General features: G+C 44.6%; 1 protein-coding gene across 5 annotated transcripts in view; it reads right to left on the minus strand.

Moving 5' to 3' along the window:
- Nucleotides 1–304: 304 nt before the first annotated feature.
- PALD1 (phosphatase domain containing paladin 1) overlaps nt 305–23,767 on the minus strand; it is a 106,023-nt gene continuing 82,560 nt past the window's right edge. For all 5 annotated transcript variants that reach the window (XM_083503057.1, XM_083503058.1, XM_083503056.1 and 2 more), the window contains exons 19-20: nt 13,065–13,220; nt 305–688 (exon numbers count right to left, since the gene is read on the minus strand). In XM_083503057.1, the coding sequence (XP_083359183.1) occupies nt 539–688; nt 13,065–13,220 (306 nt within the window). In that variant the 3' untranslated portion in view covers nt 305–538. The remainder of the gene's footprint in view (nt 689–13,064; nt 13,221–23,767) is intronic.

The raw sequence follows: 23,767 nt of genomic DNA on the forward strand, positions 1-23,767 counted from the left end.
AGTAGCTTCTTGCACAATCAAAAAAGGGTACCATACAAATTAAAATCCTCATCATAAAAAATATCAGGAGATTCACGTGGAAGACAGAACGAAACGATCCCAAACTGTCCACTTCCAAACGCAGCAATGCCACGTATGTTTTTCCTGCACATGCATATTATTTAGCACATTAAGTATACAACAGACCTGTAGGGGATAAAAGTCTTTGGGGGTGGGGGTAAAAATAAGGCAGGACAGCTCCCATTTGGGAGGGACTTTGGGGGGAGGGAGAGGGAAGGACACACCACTTGCCTCGACACTCGTCTGCAGTTATCTTAATTTATTTTTATTGTGTCTGAACGAACCCTATGAAAACGTCTTCAAGGCAGTTTAATGTCTTCTTCAATTCACAGTCCTCCCTTAAGACGTATTTCTCCACATTATATTTATATATAAAAAAAAGTCTTTAAAAAAATCCACCTGGAAAAGCAAAGAGAGTGATGCGGCCGCGTGGGGAGAAGCGCTGCGATCCTCACTGTGCTTTGGAAAAGGCCAGGTCCTAAACAAACTCTCCCCGGAACGGCAGGGAACTTTGGCTCTGCTCCTGCCAGCGGTAGCGAAGCTGGGAGAGCGGCTTGTCCTCCAGCTTCTCAAATTCGGCAAAACCCAGCTGGTTCAGGATCTCATAGACGCCAGCCTTGGCCGCCACCTGGAAGCAGGGAGGGGAAAGAAAAGGAGGGAGGGAAATATACGCTTAAATTCCTCCATGTATACAGGTGAGCAAGTGTCCACATTGCAGAAGTGGCATGCCACATTATGTCCACGTTTTGCAGCGTGGGGGGGACGGGGGATGGGATGAGACGACATCCTAAATAAATGACCAGCATATGGGGGGTGGGGGGTGGCAAGGAACAGCAAGGCAACTCTGGTTCTCTGGGGAGCAACAGCAAAGTCATTTGCAGAGGGCAGGAAAGGAGGAATGGTCTAAAATGTCCTTTGCAGCTCTTGCAAGAACTGCTTGTATGCATCGTTAGCGGCATGTTGAGGAACACTGCCGTATTTTCCTTCCATTTCAGACGTGTCTGCAGACAGGTAAGTACTGATTGTGTGCACACCTAGACCCTGCTCCAATTCAACACGGCTAGTGTTCGCAGGCGCTTCCTGCAAGCATCACTTCTGCACTCTGCAGCACTTCATCTTGGGTTTTGTCCTAAAGAGGAGGGGCTCCCTAGCCTAGGGGGTGGGGCTTCATACAAAATGAGCAATTCATAGGTTATTCTGAAATCCTTTCCCTTCTGGCTATTAAGACTTCCCCCTGCACCTCTATGCTATCATTTATTCATTTAAAGTATTTCTATCTCCCTTCTGCCACATCACCTTTAAGCGCATATATATATATATATATATATATATATATATATATATATATATATATATATATAATCCATCCCATAGTGGCTTCTTGTCCCCACTTTTATGTCTTCTTGCTGTTGTTCCTTGTCCCCTTCCCACATCAAGCTTGGACAACCACCCTAATCGGTTCTATTTTTCTAGAAAAAAATGTGCTGGAACTAATGGCCAGAAAACCTCAAATTGGCTTTACACTTAGAGAGAAAACACGAATGCATCTGTTTCCTTTTCTTGTGTTCACATGAGATTCAGATTGTGGGAAATGTATGCTCTTGCCTTTATGAAGTTATTTCACAACAACAATGCATAGGAGTCAGTATTAAGGAGGCTGCAAGGAAGGGGGGACTGATGGGTTATAAAACCTAAGGAAATGCTGTTCCTGGAACATCTGGGATGTCTCCCTGACCCACTTCAGATACATGCAAGAGGAGAGCCCAGAGACTCGTTCAGAGTATGTTTCATCTACTTCTGCTGCAGCAGCGGATTAGGCAAACATCTGCTTTGTTTGTGTTCCTCTCCATGCTTGTTCTTAAGCCAGAACTTCCTACCCAAGCACTCCAGAAAGGCATAATCCACACTATTTCCCTGAAACTTTCATTCATAACCCCCACCCCAACTGCCCATCCATTCATAACCTTCAGTTGCCAGAGAATGACTCCAAGCAGTACAAAATGTATTAAAGAAATGCTATCTATCTCGGTGGTATGAAAATAGATTTAGTTAAAAAATAAAACCACACACACACACAGAGAGAGAGAGAGAGAGAGACAGAGAGAGAGAGAGAGAGAGAGAGAGACTATTCCATTATTTTCCTCCCTAAGAATTAACAAATTATACTGCACCTTTCAGATGACCAATCAACTGGGATTCACCGCAGAATCTATTTTCACCATTATCCATGCTTGGTAAAGGTAAAGGGACCCCTGACCATTAGGTCCAGTCATGGCCAACTCTGGGGTTGTGGCGCTCATCGCGCTCTATAAGCCGAGGGAGCCGGTGTACAGCTTCCGGGTCATGTGGCCAACATGACTAAGCTGCTTCTGGCAAACCAGAGCAGTGCATGGAAACGCCGTTTACCTTCCTGCCGGAGCAGTACCTAATTATCTACTTGCACTTTGACGTGCTTTCGAACTGCTAGGTTGGCAGGAGCAGGGACCGAGCAATGGGAGCTCACCCCGTCACGAAGATTCGAACCGCCGACCTTCTGATCGGCAAACCCTAGGTTTAGACCACAGCGCCACCCGTGTCCCTTATCCATGCTTACCTATTAGAATAGTTCATCTAAGGCTACAAATCTTGCTCCATTAGCGTTTGACTTTCCCATTTGCAAGCCTGTTTGCTTTCGAAATGTAAGAGATTACATACGAGACCTGGATACAGGATGGAGTCTTGGAAATACATTCCTCATGTTAATGCAACCTTAGTCAAAATGGGGAATAGGAATGTCGAAAGAAGGACAAGGCCTAGAGTCAAACAATGCATGCATGGCTGCTCGCTTTCTTTGGAGCAGCCTTTGCCAGCCAAGTGCTGTCCAGATGTTTTGAACTACAACTCCCATCAGCCCCAGGCAGCGCAGCCATGCCACAGCTGCCCCGATGGGAACTGTAGCTGAAAGTATCTGGAGGGTTGCAGCTTGGCAAAGGCTGCTTTTGGTGACGTCAACATGTTTGCTGCTGGGGTTAGCGGAAATTTCTAAGCATTATCAAATCAAATGTGGCTTAAATAACTTTTGGTCCATCTATTTGGGACCGTTTGCTCATAGCCAGAAGCTCTTCCTTCCTTCAGGAGGGCCTTCCTGTTAAGGTAGTGTGGTGAAAAAACTTTTAACCGTCTGGCCCACTAAGATTGACTCATAACCTCATGTTAACCCCTGTGTCTAGTGATAATGGAGAAATTGGCCAAGCAAATAACAAAGAGGCCGTGGTCCTAGAAAGGAAGGTGTATTTCATGAGAACTGGCTTTGCTTTATAAAATTTGCGGCTAACAAAGAACATGATTGGGCTTCTCCTTTGACTCATACCTCTCTGTGGAGAGATGTTTGGAGACGGTTTGTCATTCTTTCATTGTATAACAAATTTATAGAAAAACTATTTTTCAGCCTGACTACTATTAGATAAACATTGTGATGTAACACATATAGAAACATCTTTTTTAATCAATTTCTTTAGAAGCAGGACAACGTATGTATTTTATAGGGAACACTTACATAAATTTGCTCCATGTGCATTCATTTTTCCTGGATTTTTTTTGTTATGTAATGTGCATACATTATTAATTTTTAATAGAATATTTTTTATAAAACCCTCTGTATTAATTAGAACAAACGAATCCTTTTTCTTAAAAAAGAAATAAGTTTAACTTATCTTTTGATTTAATCGTTGAGAAGTTCTTAATTTAGCAGTCTGTAGGTTTCTTCATGCGGGTGTTCTTTATTTTACGGAAGAAACTGCAGCTTTTAGAAATTTGACTCTTGCAAACATCTAGTGACTGGTGTTTGAAATGATGGGCAAAGGCTTAAAAAACCAACCAACCAGGAATTGCATTTTGTAAGTCAACATGTTTGTTTCTTTTTTTAAAAAAAGTCACCTTTCCTAGGCTTCAAGGTGGACCATGTGGTGAGTTACTGATGAATCAGGAAGCACCAAGCAGGGCTTAGAACTCCCAGTGCTTATCATTGTTCTCAGTATTCCTAGAAGTCTAAACATTATTCGATCAGTTTCCTGGTGCAACAAACTCCCTTGGATGGTATGGGATCTACAAGATGGAGCAATGGAGCCTTCCTGATTCAAGGAAACTTGCTCAAGGCAGGAGTAAAGAGTGAAGCTGAGCCTTCTTCCCTAGGGGAATGAAATAAACAAGGGCCACCATCTTTGACTTATCTCAGTTCAGCAACAGAGCACATTCCAGCTCCATTCTGCTTTCTAACCAAGCACGAAGTGAACTCGTGCAGATAATATTCCTTCCTTCTCTCCTGCTCTGCTTCATGCTGTACATCGATGGGATGCCAGCAACGTCCCCCCCCTTTCATTTCCCCTCCAGCGCTTCCTCCCCACCCCCCGCCCCAGACATGCATGTGGGGTGAATGTCGTTTTCCAGCAAGTCCCTTCAACCAAGAATGGCCGGGGCTCTGATTGTAACCGCATTTGGCAGGTGCCCCTTTCATCTCTCACCAAAGAGATCAAACATGCCAATATGAATTAGCAAAGCTAATTGAGACGGAGAGGAGCCGAGGCTTTCCCATCACACACCAGTCAGCGACTCCCCACTTAGAGTTGACACAAACAGGAGAGGGAGAGAGGCTTGTCTCAAGGACACCGATAAAATGAGCCCGTTCCGACACCCACACCGCTTTCCTCCGTCTGCACAGTTTTCACCTTCTCCCGTCACCGAACGGTTATTTTGAATCGCGGCACTTATGTTGTGCAATTCCACTCATTTTTTAATTTTATTTTTTACCACTGGAGCTACATTTGCAGTGCAGTTGCCCATGCTAGGGGTGTTTCGAAACATGCAAACACCCTTTCTTTTGAAGTAGGAGGTGGCTCTTTGGGGACTATTCAGTGAATGACATATTGGTCTGAACACAGGCTACGCTCCTCTCCCCGACCCCCCCCCCAAAAAAATCTGGCTTGTAAAAGAACCCGAGTGTGGCCTATAACCACACTCCTCTAGGATAGAGAAGCTGTGATCTCATTTCAGAGGGTGGCCTATATTCCAAGCAATACAACATTTGAAATTCAATGGAAGGTTGCATTCTGCAACCGCAGCTTACCAAATCAACCTGCAGCTACTTTTTTTAAAAAATCAGACCTTCTACTCCATCTTCTGCACCTACCCTTTCTCCAAAAGGAGCCGGGGGGTGGGGAGTACATGCTTTGTATGCAAAATATATTTGGTTCAATTCCTGGGATCTCCAGTGACAATGATCTCAGGCAGGTGGCGATGGGAAAGACCCCACTACCTATTAGAAGACAATATTGGACTAGGTGCACTAATAATCTCGCAAAGTCTAAAGCAGCTTCTTAGTTTCTTTTTCACAAGGCTGCAGCCGCCGCCGCTCCTTCCACACACCCTTCTTTTACTTCTCGGAAACTGGCGTACAGGCCAGATTTGGCCTAGGAGCTGCCAATCATTGATCCAAAGATCAGCAGACTTGGTAACAGTAACTGGAATCCTCTTTTTTATTTTGACTTTGCCTCGCTTGAGTTTTAAAACATGCAGTCAAAGAGACAGGACACACGCCGGCTTTTCCAATAAGAAATTTGTATCTTTCTCCATACGCAGACAGATTTAGAGTTCCAGAATTATTCTTTTAACAAGCCTCCTGGCACCTGAAAAGGCTTAAGAAATGATTACAGCACAAGCCTTTGCAGAGCAGAGACCACTTCATCTGATGCAAGGTGTACTCCTAAACTGGCAAGCATATGTACACCTTCTGAAATCGCTTGGAGGTTCTCAGCTGTGATCCACAGACCCCTTCTGCTCCACAACCTCCCCTCATATAGGGCTCTTCTTAGTGGCCTGGCTTAGGACACCCATGATTTTCATAACATGCTGATGGTTTGATCACAATGCTGGCATGGAAGGCAAACAAGGGAAGACCCCCAACTATTTCAGAGTGGTTGGGGTGGAAGGGAAAACGTTTGAGAACTGCTGCCTGATCATGGTTTCCAACTGGTTTCCAGGTGCATGTTTATGGGTATCTGCAAACATGGGAGATGTCACCCACATTCTCCATACTGGTTTCAGGAAACTCTGGCGCTGCACCAGCACACCTGCATAATCATGCCTGTCACGTAAAACATGGAGCTGTCATTTGCGTCTCTTACCCAAGAGGCTAATTGGAGGGTTAATTTGTTGCAGAGGGATGCCTCGGAAGGTTCCTTTTTGCGGGAGCAAAAGAGAGAGATGGTGCTCTATCGGCCAACAGTTCTCCAGCCCTCTCCCATTCTCATGCACACAAAAAGCTCTCATTTCCAAACGGAGAGAGGGCGAGAGATGGATGAGGGGACCACCCTGGCTCAATCAACATTGCTGGCTGCCTCTACAAAGCCTTTCAAGTTGCAGTGCTGGGGCAACCACAGCACAGGCAGAGGTCTGATAAAAAAACGAGAGAGGGAAGGCCAAAGGTCCAATGAAATGAAAGGCCTCGAAAACCCTTTTGTGCCTGGGAATAATAGGGTGAAGGAGGGTGCTTTTCAAGGGACAGCTTTGATACCTTATGAATGAAAACAGGGGGACTCTGTGCCTTGGTGGCAAACACTGCAATGGATTGCAGTTGATCTCCCTCACTTCCTCAACATGACCTCATCCCCTGGGAAGAGCAACTCAGCCAAGCTTTGAATATAGTGACATGGCTCCCTATTCTGCTTCTTCGGAGATGTACAGAACCACCATGCCACCTCACACCAAAATAATTCAGTCTCTGGAGAAGAGTGGGCATGAGAAGGGGGTCAACTTTCTTTGCAATGGACTTGTTTTGTGGATAAGGAAGCAGCGTGGCTTCTTTGAAGTAGAACGATGTACCTGCAAAGATCCATTACCTAAGCAGAAGGCAGACACAAAGGAGGAGAAATATTCCCCTAGGTGGAAACCTACTTCTAAGACAAATGGCAAGACTACATCCTCTTGAGATGGAAGTCTGTATGCCATGCTTTAAACATGCATGAGTTTTTCAGATACATGTGGAATCTGGGGAGTGTTAATGGATATTTCTTGTTCTCTATTACTGTACCAGAGAAACACTCTGTTGTGCACAACTGTCCCATGCAAAAAGAAGTAAAATAGATTACAAAACCTGTCAAGAAAACAGTACTCTTCACAGTGCAATCTTGTACGTATTAATTCAAAAGCCAGTCCCCCCTGTGTACAGGGATGCAGCCTAGGAAAACTTGAAAGGTGTGTTCACACTTTGGTCTCTCGGCACAAGCTGCCAAAAAAAAAATGCAGGCATTACTGTAGGTAGGGGAGTCTGGGAGAGAGTTTAACGTCTCCTCTTGCAATCCTCACCAGCACCCCAGGTTTATCCAGCAACAACATTCCCCTCTTGCTGTCACTAAGCTCTCTTCAGCAAAGAGAGAAGAGCAAAATAGTGCATCGAAGTGGCGAGAGCTGATGAATCAGCTGTAATCTGTGAAGAATGCACATGAATTCCATTCCCTTCTGTGTATGTCCATCTGACCAAACCGCATGGAGATTAATTCGCCAAGCCACAGACACTACGAAACCTCACTTGTGGAAAGAGCAGAGCTGGAAACAATAGGGAGCCATGACATGCCAGTACATACATACATACACACATACATTCTTACAACAAGGGCAGAACAGCCTTTTCCTCTGTGTCTTCAGCCCTGACCCCTTCCCATGCACCACAAACAAAAAGTAGGACATGGTTGAAAGTTTGGTAGGAAGTGGCAAGGAAGAGGTAGAATGATGAAGAGGTAGGAAGATTCAAAGGGGGGCAAGAAGGAGAAAATATGGGAAAGGAAAGCAGACTGAGATCTAGTCCTGGGATATGGTACACAGGCTCTTAACTGAAACGGCAAATGCCCAAAAGTCAAAAGTGCCTATTTTCCCCCTTTTTGAGAGTCTCTCAGCAAGTGACAATGAAGCTGTATTATTTTGGAGAAGTGTAGAGGTAGATGCACACTTCTGTGCTAGAAAAGACGCAGTGCAGATTTCACTCCCCTTCCCCCATTCTTTCCATCCCTGCCCCCCCCCCATGCTGCAAGTGGACAATATTAATTTGACTTCTGCTATTCGAAGCAGGAGAAATTGACAAGGCTTTTTCACAGCATGACACATTTGCAGCACAAATTAAAGTAAGGATTAAAAGCTTCTAGAGCAGCCTTTCTCAACCTCAGGTCCCCAGATGTTGTTGGATTATGACTCCCATCATTCCTAGCTAGCAGGACAAGCGGTCAGGGATGATAGGAACTGTAGTCCAACAACATCTGGGAACCCAATGTTGAGAAAGTTTGTTCTAGAGGGCATCATAGCTGCATGCCAAGAATAGGGGGTCCAATCCTACAGACTGATTTTTTACAGAGGTCCAGACGATGTCCAGGAAATTAAACCATCCTAATTTCTGAAGTGTATTTTATGAGCCTTTTGTTGCTCTTGTTGATGTTCAGAAAGGGACTTCTGAAGATGCCTATGATTTGGAGTCCCTCCAGACATCCTTCTTATTATGCATTCATGATGATTTGTGCTCAGGAGGATACTGCAGAGGTTATATGTGATCCCACTTTTTACACTGTGTCTGCAAGTTTTGGCGCGGACAAACCATTTCATTTCCAGTCAGTGTATGTCCTCATAACTTCCTGACACCATAACACCATGAACGCTTCGGTTTATTTTTTGTTCCACCTTTGCTGCACTATAGCACAAGACTGCCCCTCCAGTAGGACCAAGGAAGCAACGCAGAACAACTAAGAAAGCAGAATGAGGTGTGGACGGTCCAGTATAAATCCACCACTAATACTCTCTAATTTCATCGATGAGATGTTGCAGAATACACTTGCAAGAAAACCAGCAGCCTGGAGGAGCAGAGAGAGAGACAGAGACGAACAAGAATCACTCAAAACACACCTATCTTCTTTAGCTGCTAAGTGTAGCAGGTTAGCCCTGACAGGTTAACACAACGATATTCCATCTTCTCTAAGCTGCTTGCGTGAAAGAGTGGGAGAGCAAAACAGAGAAATAGCAGGGAGTTCATCTACGGACAAACCACAATTCTTTCTCTCCAGGACAAAATTAGATCTTGGATGTGTGAAACTGAGGTGCCTCTCAAAGACTGGCAGGAGAAAAAACATAATAGTATTTGTGGGAGTTCTGGATAAACCAGGAAAGGACAACCATGTGGGAGGCACAAACACACAACACACTCACACACACAGAGAGAGAGAGAGAGCAACAGAGAACGGAACTGGGAGTGCAGTCAAGGAGGAAGCACTAAACAAGACCAATATTTGGAGGGGAGAACATGACAGGGTAGCAGCATGAGACAGAGAGGGCAAAATGCCTAGATGTATTTGCGTGGCTTCTTTCAACCCCAAATTTTTCTATTTAAGCACAAAATGGGTGGCTTTAAACATAACAAAAAGGTCAATGAGGCCCCTCAGTCTCCTGTCTGAATGACTCACTCTAAGGCAGCAGCACTATGGAGATTCTGGGAAGGTTTCTCCTAACATGCCTCATCCTGTGCAAGGACTTCCACCTGTGCACTGGGGCTTCCCTCCCCTCCCTTGTGTGCCCCCCACCATTGACCCTGTGGGGTCAGGAGGAGCCCAGAACAGCAAAAGGAGGGAAAGAAGGGCAATCATTCCACTTGGCAAGCAGCAATGCAGAATTCCACCCTCTGCCGCAATGCAACTTAAGAGCAACCATCTTGCAGCTATTCTGGATGGTGTCTGATATTCAGATCTCCTTTTTGTTCAGCTCCTCAAATATTTAATGCATTCTTCAACCTGCAGAGAAGAAATTCTTCTGGGTTGCCAGCTGTCCTGATAGTCACAGGACTATCTGATCTAATCCTGCCACCGTCCAGCACTCAAATACTAGGCTACTATTCTGTACTCTGTCCTCCCTAGAAAATCCCCAGTCCACTTTGTTTTGGAAAGCTGCCCCCACCAAAGCATGAGGCTACCAGTTCCCCTTTCCAGTGAACACTTAAGTATCAGTGGGGAAACCCAAAACTTTACTGCTTCCCAGATTCTAATGAGGTATGAGCATGTGATAATGCACTCCTCACCACTCAGCAGGATGATACAGACAAGCGGTTGCATGCAGTCCTCACTAAGCTGTTTGTTAATACCTGCTCATTTGTATTTACCGGTGGAATCAGTCGAACTGGAGAAAAAGAAATGTCCCCCCCCCCCCCGCTCCTCCACTGCATGCCAGGCAAAGTTCGCTGGATACAGTGGGGAATTTAGATGAGGCGGCTTAGTATGTGAACTGGCCCTTAGCTATTTTATTTCATTTGGGTCACACATGGCAGAGGCACAGCATCTAAATATCTGGAGGGTCGGGGAAAGCTCAGATGAAGCATTTCCACGGGTGATTTAAAAACTGGGTGCTTTCCGTGTCAGTACACTGATTGAAACATCCATATTGACCAGGACATATAGCTGCTTTTAAAACGCCTCCCTTCCACTTACTCCTCTGCACTGACAGCATTCCAAAATGACACACTGGGGACAGAAAGGCATACCTGTCATCATGTGGGGCAATATATTTGGCTTCTATTTTCCATGCAGTGCTTGGTGAAGCTAAACTGTTTGATCCGCTGATTAATCTATCTTCCCCTGCTTTCTGCACCTTCCTTTCCTGGCATTACAACACTCCCCGCTACCGCACTATAGGATTGCAGTATCCCTTTTTCATGTATTACCGTACTTTTCCATGTATAAGACTATGGTTTTTCCCCCCCTTCAAAAATCATGCTAAAAAGTGGGGGCATCTTATACATGGATAGTGCATAGGGTGGACGTTTGATTGGCTGCTGCCACAGCTGTCAGCAGCTATTGTGTGTGTTATTGGTTGCTGCATCAATGGCAGGTGTTGATTGTCTGACGCTGCAGCAGTTGGGCGGGAGATTGGCAGCTTCTGCCGGTGATGGTACAGACAGCAGACGGGAGGCAGATTTTGCGACACATGCGGGTGAGCAATTTTTGGCACCCCCCCCCCATTTTCTTAAATTTGAGTCCCACCAAATAGGGGGTGTCTTATACACAGAAAAGTATGGTATATTTTTTATGGTGAAGTTTTTTGATCTGATTCTTAACACATTTTTAAAATTTGTGTTGTGATGTTGTCTGACCACAACTCCCATCATCTCCACCAAGCTTAGTCAATGGTCAGGGAAGATGGGAGCTGCAGGACAACAACTTTTGAGGTTGAAGAACACTGGTCTTGAAGACTCGAAGACTAAGTTAGCAGGTAACTAAAGGTAAAGGTAAAGGGACCATTAGGTCCAGTCGCGGATGACTCTGCGGTTGCGGCACTCACCTTGCTTTATTGGCCGAGGGAGCCGGCGTACAGCTTCCAGGTCATGTGGCCAGCATGACTAAGCCGCTTCTGGCGAACCAGAGCAGCGCACGGAAATGCCATTTACCTTTCCGCTGGAGCGGTACCTATTTATCTACTTGCACTTTGACGTGCTTTCAAACTGCTAGGTTGGCAGGAGCAGGGACCGAGCAACGGGAGCTCACCCCATCGCGGGGATTCGAACCGCAGACCTTCTGATCGGCAAGTCCTAGGCTCTGTAGTTTAACCCACAGCGCCACCCGCGTCCCAGGTAACTAATGACATGTAAATAATAACCTATGTAATGGATGAAGTTGCCTCTTGGTTTCTGTTGGAATAGGTCTGGATAGCACACACCCTGATCTATGGAAACAGGAGCCAGGTGTGCATCCCTACCTACTGAAGTCAAGAACCCTGTTTATGCATCCATGAATAGCTTGCCTCCATCCTTTTAGCTGGAGCGGCCAAGAGCAGAACTGTGGCTGCTCCCAAGAGGGGCCCAAAGCATGTGGACTCCAGGGAGAGGAAGATGGGGCTGTAGGTTCCTTCAGCAACTCTCCCCTCAAAGTGGTGCTCTCACAGAGCTACTGGCCGACCAAGAGCTAGGTCCTGCTGAAGCTGTGAGCCTGCTGCCAGAGCATTTCGACGGCTCCTGGTCAACTGAAGAGACTTGCTCTCTGCCAAATATGCTTACTAAATAAAAAGATACTCCGAGGACAATGAACCAAAAATAATAATAAAATACAAAAACAGCTGTTTTCCATGGGAATCAATCCAGAAGGAATGCAACGGCAGCAGGCTGTGTTTGCTGTGCTTTTATTTTTTTTCCAGGGCATGGTGTGATGATGGGTGGGGTGGAAGGCTGAGAAAGCTCTCTGCGACAGCTGGGTGAACCGCTAGCAGCAGCTATGAGCAACTGGTGAAACTGAGAGGGCAGAAATGTGGGCTTGGGAAACAAAACCCAAAGACCCTAAAATGCTGTTCCCATATAGATCACCATCCACTGCACCATTACTGAACAGACATACAATGTAGACATTTAAGGTAATGGGTCTCCCGACAGCCTAATAACCATCTCATCATGCCGATCCTACAGCAGTCGAGATCACTGCAGTCAATCCAGCTGAGCAAAGATATTGCGCTTTGGACTTAAATAAGAGTGCGTGGGATATACAACAGAAACAATATTTCCACAGCACTTTCATGCAACTTATGATTTTGTTAGAATCTAGCTCTCTCCGGCGGTCATTTTTTTTACATACTGAAAAGCATGGCTGCAATTTTTTTTTTTTTAAATAAGGATGACAATTAAGCAGCAGGGGCTGGGAAAACACCCAGCAAGTTCAAAACGTAATAAAACAAATCAGCGACCTTTACAAATCTCAACATCTGTTAAATGGCTAGTGTTAGTGCTTAGCATTTGGAGTTAGCAACTCAGTGGTTTGTCTATAACAGAATAGATGACCAATGTCGCATCGCAGGCAAACGGCAGTATAATGACAATAATGACTTTGCAATTGTTTGAATGGCGAGCTGCTCACCAGACAAAAGCATACATGTCGGCATGCTTCCTTCCAAGTTAATATCTGGGCTTTTTCAGGGCATTGTTTGGCACAGCCAGAAGCGAATGGTGTTGGAAAAGGGCTTACCTCACGCATCCAAACACTGAAAGGCCTCTGCCAGGAGTCCTTTTTCCCCAAATGCAGGTATGCATTGAACAAGATGAGATAGATATAGCGTTCCAAGTACTGGAGGCTCCTCAGCTGCAATGTCCGCATCTCCTTCTCCTCCTTAGCTGTTTTCCCCTGAAAATAATAGTAATAATAATAATAAATAGTAATAATAATAATACAATTGCTTAAGGGCCAACACTAGACAGCAGAACTGCCCTGCAAGTCCCAAAACTAGGACAGGCCATCTTGCATTTTATCAAAGGAAATGCTGCTTCTGACATGACCGTGGTGGAATGAGAGCTGCAGTGGCATGGCTCCTCCTTCCTGTGCTAGGAGGTTGAGCTCTGAAGCTGCCCGTCGGATGGGAGGAGTGCCATAGAAAGGTTGCGAAGGGCTCTTTGGTGGAGCTCATGCTTTGCATTCAGGAGGTCGTAGACTGAATCCCAGGGCAGGGCTGGGAAAGACCCTAGGGCCTTAAATACTTTTGCACCTGAAGCCCAACTTCAACACCATAGACTGGGGAGCTTTGGTTTTCTTTGGGGGACGGGAGTGGACTTTGCTTTTGAAGACCACAAATGGAAGGAAATTAAGAGTCACCCACCCTAGGACCTGCCACCCAAAGCGGGGTACTTTGTGGCATTTCAATGAAAGGCTGGGCCTGCCGCTATGTAGTTGTTTTCAACCCTAGTTCCTCTTTGAGATTTAAGATCACCGTGGGATGCTTCAGTCACGGGAGCCCATCTATGGAAGCAGCTCACAAACTGATTCAGACAGCGGTGTGCCAAGCATGGAAAACAACCTTGCCAGCAGTGGCCTGATGGTCTGGAGAACCTCCGGGCCAGGGCTGCACATTATCCAAAGGCTACTAAAGGGACAATGGGGCTGGTGTGGGAAGAGACTTGCAAAACGTTACAAATCGATGCATACGCGTACCCAACACACACACACGGCAATTTCTGCAACCATGTGGTGTGGGGACTGTATTGTGGGAAACTTCCCTTGAAGACTCTGGCTGCGGTCAACTTAGAATGAACCTGCTTCTTATGCCAGTGTTTGGAAGGTGGCTAAAACAGGGTGGCATTTAAACTTGGCAGCCCAGGCTCTCATTAAGGCAAACGCTTTCCTCTTTTAAACACAAAGACCCCTCCGAAATAAGTGTGGTGTTTTTTTAAAGCAGTATTGTATGCATCTACTTTCACGTACACATGTGCATTAAAAAAAAAAAAATCAAACACACACCAAGCTATAAACGGTGCCATTATTTTATATAGTGCTTCTATTCCTGAAAGGCTGTGGTGACCAAGAATTAGTCCCCTCCTATCATCTGTCCCTGCCTTGACCTCAACTGAGTCATGACCACACAACAGCAGGCCGACCGAGGTAGAAGCCTGAGGTGTGTTAGGGGTTTTATTCATAGTTTCTGGCCAAACACGGAGACCAGCCATCTTCCAGTTCAAAACGACCTCTTAAGCAACTACTTTGCTATAAGTAGAAAACACCAATTAAAGCTTCATAGAATAGAAACACCACAAAACTGGAAAGGAAGAACCCGAGGCCTTGAGAAAACAGGGCCATTAACTAACACCCTATAGCTGCAATCCTACACATCTTTCTCAAGGATTAAGTCCCCACTGGGCTCAGTGGGGCATCCTTCTGTGTAGATGTGCATAGGACTGTCAGCTACAACAGTTTAGAAAAGTCAGCTACTCCTCTTTTAACACTTCGTTCATTCAGGGTTTAGACGCAACTTAACTTGCTTTTAACTGCATCCAAAGCATCCCAGTAAATAAACGACAGCAAACAGCGGCAAACGCTGCCGTTATTTCCTTGTTTTGATTTGGCAGAATTTCACAACACGCCACTATTTTCAGTTTTAAACATCGCTTTGTTTAGATTGCAAATATTAATTGGAGAGGCGAGCAGGCGGGAACGCAGCCGATGGAAGTTGCAGTATTCCAAATGCTAACAAACTGACCAAATTTTGGACTCAGACTCGGCACAGCTGGAAAGCAGGCTCCACTGACAGCTACCCAAACTGGCAATAACCCAGACACTCAAGAGACATTTCGTTCTAATTAAACACACGTGCAACATACATACATACACACACACACACACACACACATATATATATATATACACACACACACACACACACACACACACACACACACACACACATATATTCCAACTGCAGCACTGCAATGCAACAACTTTTAAGAATCCAAAACAGAACTGTTACTCTGTGATCTCTTGTCTTGAAAAATTAATGGACCCGCGGGATAGCTGCCAGAATATTATCATAAAGAATCAGAGAAAGAGGACATGAAGCTCATTATTAGTAGCAACCTGATCTTACTGTGACTTTCCCCGTTTCAAACGGCTGCCAGGTCCTTCTTCCACTACAGTGTCTATCTGCCCCGAGTTCTTCCTGGCTTTTAAATCATTATATTTCAGCAATCTTGTAAACAGCCACTCGTTTGTGGTGAGTAAGAATTGTATTCAGGCAACCAAGCAGAACATTTTTATAAAATAGTTCTTTTTCTTTCTTCCTGACTACAGATTGATTAACCTTTGTGTGAGAGAAGCGGAGCTGGTAATTATTTTATTTGGGCTGGTACTTTTGATCCATTTGGACTAATTCCTTGTGTTTCATCTGTCTCCAGCACAACATTATTCACTGGCTGCTATTCCTCATTTTCCACTTTTATTGCCAATTTCCTTTTTTGGTAAATTCATCTATTTATTACATACACATATATAGATGTATATCCTGGCAATATATAAATATATATCCTGGCTTTTCTCCGCAGAGCTGAAGGCGGGGTACATGATTCTCCACTCCCAATGCTTTTAACCTCACGACAAAACAAGCAGAAGCTGCCCTTGGAAAAAATGCAGGAAGTATGCAACCATTCCATTGCAGAATTTCAAATAAACTGCAGAAAGATGGTTCATGCCAGAGCTTCCTACACATATTGAGTGTGTTACAGATGGGTAGCCGTGTTGGTCTGCCATAGTCAAAATAAAAAATTCCTTCCAGTAGCACCTTAAAGACCAACTAAGTTAGTTCTTGGTATGAGCTTTCGTGTGCATGCACACTTCTTCAGATACACACTGTATCTGAAGAAGTGTGCATGCACACGAAAGCTCATACCAAGAACTAACTTAGTTGGTCTTTAAGGTGCTACTGGAAGGAATTTTTTATATTGAGTGTGAAATAGGTTCTGGTGAAAATTGGTGAGCTTCTGAAGTGGTTCATTCTTGGACTTACATCCCTTGAATCATCTGCAGCTGATTACCAGCAGCCAATCATGTGTGAATGCCATTGGGAAAAACATAAGCTTTGAGTACAAAAATCAGTGGTGGCCACTGCAAAATCTGTGAAGGCCATCTGCATGTGCATATTTAGTCTAGAGTTGAGGCATAAAGTGATCCCAGGTAAACCACCTGGGTCACCCAAAGGCACATGGGATGGCACTGGCAGAAGGCCTTTTTCAGTAGTAGTGCCCTCCTTGTGGGATACCCTCTCTTCAGATGTCAAGGAGATAAAGAACTACATAACTTTTAGAAGACATCTGAAGGTAGCCCTGTATCGGGAAGTTTTTTTTATCTCTGATGTTTTATTATGTTTCATATATGCTGTAAGCCACCCAGAGTGGCTGGGGAAACCCAGCCAGATGTGTGGGGTATAAATAAAAAATATTATTATTATTATTATTATTAACTGCCAATTTAGAATTCAAATTTGGCTTCGCTAACATCAAAGTGAAGATCTGCTTGCTCTTTCTCTGCCCTGTTCCTTACAGTTCACTGCCCCAATGACTCTGAAAAATGCACAGCTTTTATGATGAGCTAAATGATCTAAACAATCCATGAGACAAAACTAAATGATTAAGTAGAGTGATACTAAACTCTGTATTGTCATGAGATAAAATGTGCCAGTACCAAAAGGAGAAAACCATTAGATCAATTTTAAGGCAGAGTTAAGGGACTTTGGAAGGCAATTTATATGACAGTTCACAGCATTCCAAAGCTGCTCTAATTACACGTGGCGAGACCTCAGAAATGCGATCTGCCAAAGAGGTATCTCTAGAGAACATCCCAGTCAGGTTGGTGGTCTTAAAAGGCTGATGGTTTCTGGCATATGATGGGTTGGCATTTGGAATATGGTTTCTCACTATTGCTGCAAGTCCCTTCTTCCCAAAATAACCAGCACATAAAAATATTCCCATTTCCCTTCAGAAGTCACACTTACTTCATTTAATGTTATTCATTCTCAGCAAAGAGAAAAGCTTATCAACCGGAGTCCAAAAAGAAATCCAAAGTTCTCATCAAAAATACAAGGAATGTGTGGACAGTCCATTCAATTTTTTTCCTAGGCATAACATTTGTGAGCTGCTAATCACAGTGGTATACAGCCTAGAACATGTCACAATTAACTCATTTGATTTTGATTTCATCCTGCTTATGATTCGGACATTCTTCTTTGGCTATATCCAAGCAAAAAAAATAAAGTTGAAAATGTGCAGCCTCAAGTTCTCTTTTTTTATTAAACTTCATCATAAACCTTTAACATTAGCTGCTTCTCAGCACTTGAAAGAACGGAACAGTATGCGTTCAGATTTAAAGTATTTCCATGGACACAAAGATATGCTTTGCTTCCTTCCAAGCAATACTTACTACTCCTTATGTCTCTATGGTAGTATGCTCTGTGTAGCTGTGTAGGTAACCCATCTTCCCGCCCCCAAAAACCCAATTCCTGACCCAAATATCCTATCAGCTATGTATTTTAATATGCCCTTTGGGGATCTGCATGGTTAAACGCACACTATTGCTTCAAAAGGGTCTAGTGATAAAGGTTCGATTTCACACACACAAAAATGCCAAGAAGAAAATCCATTGAAAAAAATATGGTTTCTGTGCTAAGCAAAAGCACAGTTCTGACATGCAAAGCATCAGACTTTAGGGACACAGATGCAAGTATTAAATTTCCCTTCCATCTGTAACATCATTTAAAAAATAATAATAATGAAGGGATATTTCAAAAAGAGGGAATGGTTGAGGAAACCATCGTTCTTAAGTTTGTTTGTGGGTTTGTTCAGGATAGAAGGAAGGAACTTGCAAGGACACTCAGTATGCTTCACTGTTAAGAAGATTTGAACTTGAGAGTCCATATTCCATCCAAACCCAAAGGTTCCCCCTTCTGAAATTAACCAATATTCATTTAAATAGCCAGCCGCATTTAAACAGTGTGAAATGAAATTAACTTGGGGGACACAATTCCAATCTACAATGGGGGATTTACTTATGTGTATACTATTACTTTCCTTCTCTTCAACCAACCTTCCCTAAGTGGCGGGTGTAAAAACCAGAGAGACAATTTGCACCATAAAAGCAACAAATGAAAACAACAAACAATGAGAACAGAAGGACGAGGAAGCGAAATCCTGCATTGAAGTAATCTTCTCTATAAATAATAAACAGGGAACTGTGTGTGTGTGTGTGTGTGTGTGTGTAGCTGCATAGTTAAAACCAATCTTGATCCACAGTCATAAAACTACGGCATTTGAGCGTAAAACATGTTAATAGAACTTGGATCAAAGTAAACGGAAGTTCAGTTTGGTGTTGATTTTCTGTGCTTAGCTGATTTTTCTTGCCCAGGGGAAAAGATCTACCCAAAGAAGATTCTTACAACTTAATTATAAATAGAAAAGTTAGAGGATTTATTTAAAGAATCCAAAAAAGGGGGGCAAGTCAGACAGAGAAAATTTAGGGCCTGTACTTAGTGTCTTACTATTATTTCTGTCTGCTAAAGCCATTTGTTTCTCTTACCAGACAATCTGTCTGCTACATACTAAAGTTATATATCTCCCTCTCTCTACTCAAAAGGGCTGGAAGCCATTACAGTCCAGTAAGGGCCTTACTTCTCCCCCTACCAATGAGGCCCTCCAATCTATCACTCTAAAAGTACTTTAGGGAAAGTGTAGCTTTTTATGCCTTATCCACTAGCAAGATAAAGATGCTTGGTAAAAACTTCTCCAGGGAACAGTATATTTTCCATGTAAGCTTCACACTTGATGCTGCTGAAAGCTCCTACTTGAGTTAGAGCTTATTCAATACTTCGGCCTGTTTTCTCAAAAAGCACTCTCCCTGGCCCAGAAATATTAGGGGAGGGGAGGAGAGAACAAAGGAATAAAATGTGATGATCTCAGCCAAGCTGCGGTATGTGCCAGTAGCTCAGATGCAGCTAGACAGGCTCCAGATGCTGGTTGAAGATTAATGCCCAAGTTCTATTTGGGTTTCAGTGTAATCGAGGCAATAGGTTTCACCAGCAGTGTTTCTGCAGGGCAATGTGGTGTCTGTGGCTGGATTAGCTCTGGCGTGTTGATTTTGCACAAAATTCTCCGCTCTTCAAATAGGAATGCTTAGCTTTACATAACAGGGCTTATTCTCTTCACTCTGCAGGGCCAGAGGTGGTCACTCGCAGCCAAAGAAATCAGTGTGGAGTTAGCAGACAGCAGACCCCTAAAGAGACAACAGCCACCTTCATATTGCCAGCCTGGATAGCTCTGCTGGTTAGACTATGGTGCTGATAACACCAAGGTTGCAGGTTTGATTCCCATATAGGACATCTGTATATCCCTGCATTGCAGGGGGTTGGATCGAATGATCCTTAGGGTCCCCTTCCAACTCTGCAATTCTATTCTGTATGCCACATAAGCTGGACACCAAGGTTTGCATCCTCCATGGTACCTAGGGCCAATGAAGTCATCTAAACAACTGGCACCATCTGTCTTGCAGCAGCATCCTGTGTCACTCCCCAAAATGCTTACTGTCCTCTCATCTTAGATGGGCATTCTCAGAAACTTGCAGCAGGTCAATGATGAATGAAAGCCCTGAGTTGTTGGGATGTGCCAAGAAGTTCCAAGACCTTTGATTTGTGGAAGCTTCTCATTGGCTCTCTTCTTCCAATGGGTGATATCTGTCATGTAACTTGGTTTGCTATGCAGGTGTGTGTTTTTGGTGTGCTACATTCATTTTGATGTATCCTTATAGCACCAAAGAATTTATAAAACTCAAAGAGTTTTATCCGTCGACAGCTGGGCTGGGGGCTGCTCCATCTTCGGATGAAGTTTGGATTGGCTGGGGTTCTAACTTGATCCTCTGCTATTTCTTCCTCTCCCAGCAACCACCTTGCCTCATCCCTACACTGGTCAAGACTGCAGCCCCACCCACAAATGGGAGGCTTTTGGGGGGGCACTGATAAACACAGAGGGAAGGTCAGGACAGGAAAATTGACTCCCATGAGCTTCCTTCAGGTAACCTATATTCATATCCAAGCAAGGCATTTCCATCACTTTTGCAAGTTTGGCTTGCCTATAGCCATCAGATAGGAAGCAACCCCCAAGAAAAATGGCACACAGCCACCATCTGCTATGCTTTTAGCCAGTGCATTTTCAGCACTGCAATGGCTGGGGGTTCCTTGCCTGGCAGAAGGCCAATGCAGAGTTTACATTCGGGGATTAAAATTGGTATCGGTAAGACATTCCCCTGAGAAGCGCTTTAAAGTGAAAACAAAGCAAAAAGATGTACCTACAGCTGTATGAGGGGACTGTGTTTTCTACGACCTGGGGACCTAGTCTCAAAGTCCTGCTGGCGTTAGGGGCATGGCCATTTCCAGCTGCAGGTGCCACACAGTACAGGTGTATGGAAGCAGACAGCATGCACAGAATTTGGCTCAGATTTGCAAGTGGGGAAGGAGGATGCCACAGCGAAAGTGGGCCTGGCGGGTGTCCACAGCACCACGCTAGACGCCAAACTGTGCCAGGTTTCGCAGAACCATTACGAGGCACCTGGAGGTGGGAGTCACCTCTCATCGCTGGGTTGTAGATAGGGAGCCGAAGTGTGAATCCTGGGAGGATTAGAACTAGAGATGGCCACATTGTTGGGATAGATTCATAGTTAAGTCAGCTGCAGTCTAGGCTCCAAGTCAAGAATCTGCCGTGGCCTTGGCCTCAGAGGAGGAGGAAACAGCCACGTCTGGGTGGACTTGGACCACATTCCTGATGCTGGCGTTTCAGAGCCAAAGGTTGGTGCTCACAGAACCGAAGGCTGGTGGTCTGGAGCCTGCAGAGCCTGAGCCAGCACAGATGCTGTTCCATGATCTTGACTTATCGGAAGAATCAAGCACCTGATGAAAGTTGCAGGGAGCATGCCAGAAGGGAGGCCACAGAAGGTGCTTGTATGAAGACCAAGAGGTTGGGCTCTTTAACAGCCACCATCTCTTTAGGTTCAGGGGCTGGACCTCAGGAAACGGGGGCTGGAGGAAGTGACTTAACAAAGCCTCCATTCTCTTCTAGCCTTCACCAGGGCAAGTTGCTTGTTTGGAGCTATCCGTGGTGCTGCAACCAGTAAGTCTGCCTTGTTCTCATGAGTACCTGGTACATATAGACCGAAAGAGTGGGGCTGGAACATGACCACAGGTACCCAGGCAACAGCACAAGGAAGTGCCCTGATGCTGGCAGACCAGGAAAGCAGCAGGCAGGCAGGAGCAATACTACTGTGCTACCTGAACAAGGGCACAGTCAGTCTGTTGCCCACACAGTACCTCAGGTCTCATCTGGAAGTTCTCTCTCTCTCTCTCTCTCTCTCTCTCTCTCTCTCTCTCTCTCTAATTTAATTTATATCTCTCAGCTTCAAGGAGCCCAAGGTGACATACATAGTTCTCCTCATCCCCCTCTTTACCCTCACATCAACCCTTTGAGGGAGGTTGGGCTGAGAGTGAATGACCAGCCAAAGTGAGCTTCACTCCTGGTAGGAGGATTTGAACCCTGGCCTCCCATGTCTTAGCCCAACCCTATAACTACTATGCCACACTAGCTCTTTATAGGTCAGGTTAGAAATGTTGGGGTGCCTGGAGTGGTGAAGCTATGCTGGAACCTGGGAGAACATTAATGTGCCACTGGTCTGTTTGACTATGTATCTTTGACTATGTACCTGTATGCACAGGCCAAGGAGTCACGGGCACATGATGCGGCTACTGCAGTCTAAGAATATGGTCTAAAAGGCTCAGCAAACATATTTATTATGGAGCTCAGATGGACACAGCTGAGAAAGAGTTGCTTGCAAGGGGAAGAAACAAGGGCACCACCAAGCTTTCTGGATCTGAACAGCAGCTGGGGATAACTTAAGTCCAGCACAAGTGTGGGGAGACTTTAGGTCTGCACGATCTACTTTACGCTTACTACAAAAACCCTAAGGTCTATTAACCAGAGCCAAGTGGCAAGGGCTGCAGCCAAAACCCACCATGCCATGAGATGAGAGGAGCTGTAAATAAACATGTAGAAATCAGCACCTTAAGCTACATCAGGGAGTCTACAACTTAATTTGCGGGGCAGAAGGAAGACTGTTCATTTGCTGAGAATCATAAACTCTTGCAGATTAACTATAAATCTACCAGTACTTCCTGACCTGCCTTCATCTCACCATTAAACTAGTTTAAGCCTATCAAAAGCACAAGGTTTCACCAGCTAGCCTGCCAGTTCTCTTTTGAGCTTTACAATTCCAGAGCAGAGATTCTCGAAAGGATAAGGCAGCCCCCTGTGTAGACAATTCCTAGGTGAGGTGGGTATGAACAAACCCCCTCCACAGCCCAAATTTCGCCTGTGGCTTGACTGAAATGTGGGTGGTTACGTTAACCCAACCTTTCTTGCATCAAAATAGAACCAAATTAAATAAAAGCCACATGGGCTTTATATGTACTTCTCACTTATATCAGCTCCCCATTTTATAAAATGTGAGCGAATTTTAAAGAAGTTACATAAATAAAGCATATCCTGTATTCAAAGAGCTCATGTCCAATTTGTCATTTTTTTGAACGGAAAAGTCAGAGGACTACATATAAATTGAGATCCAAGCTGACAGGAAGCAGATGACATTAATGTACAAATTATGTTTCAGGTTCATCCTCCCAGAAAGTTATACACAGATGTCAATGAGAAACTCTCATTTAATTATGCCTGTCTGTCCTGGTGTGTGGCAGAAGGTTTTTTTTGGGGGGGAGGGTGGATGAATCCCTCCTAGTTAGAACTTAGGAAACTTGCCTGCTGTGGAAGTCCAACTCAGCAGGGATTAAAGGGGGGCACTGAAAAAATGACATTGCAACCTAATCTACAGGCATGCACAATAGGAGGCATTCAAAATATGATGCTGATCAATTGCTCAATCAAACCCGGCAGGAGGTTTGCCATCAATAGCAATTTAAGATCAGGATTGTGTTGCAGAGCACTGCCACAGACACCAGTTATTCAGCTCTGTCCTATGTAACTGAATAGAGCATGCAGAAAGCCGTTAGAGCTTTATTTTTAGGACACTACTTTTAAAAACCCCAAAGAAACCCACATCCTAAAAAAATATCCTAGAAGCCACCGCAAATCCACTTCTCTGTGTAAATCTACCACTTAAGTTATTATCCAGCTACACATTATAAGCTCTGTGACAGCCCAGTTTCCCTGCATAGTGCTCGGAATAAATACAACTGCTAAAATCCGTTGCCCGGTTCACAGAGGAATCCATGAATGAGCCCATGCACATTGAGAAGCCTCCAGGTGGCTGCAATAGCTACCAAATATGACAGCTGCCACAGTCAGTTGACGATGCCCCCTGCTAACTCTTTG

Source organism: Podarcis liolepis (assembly GCF_965112155.1).
Source record: "Podarcis liolepis genome assembly, chromosome: 5".
Classification (NCBI taxonomy): domain Eukaryota; kingdom Metazoa; phylum Chordata; class Lepidosauria; order Squamata; family Lacertidae; genus Podarcis; species Podarcis liolepis.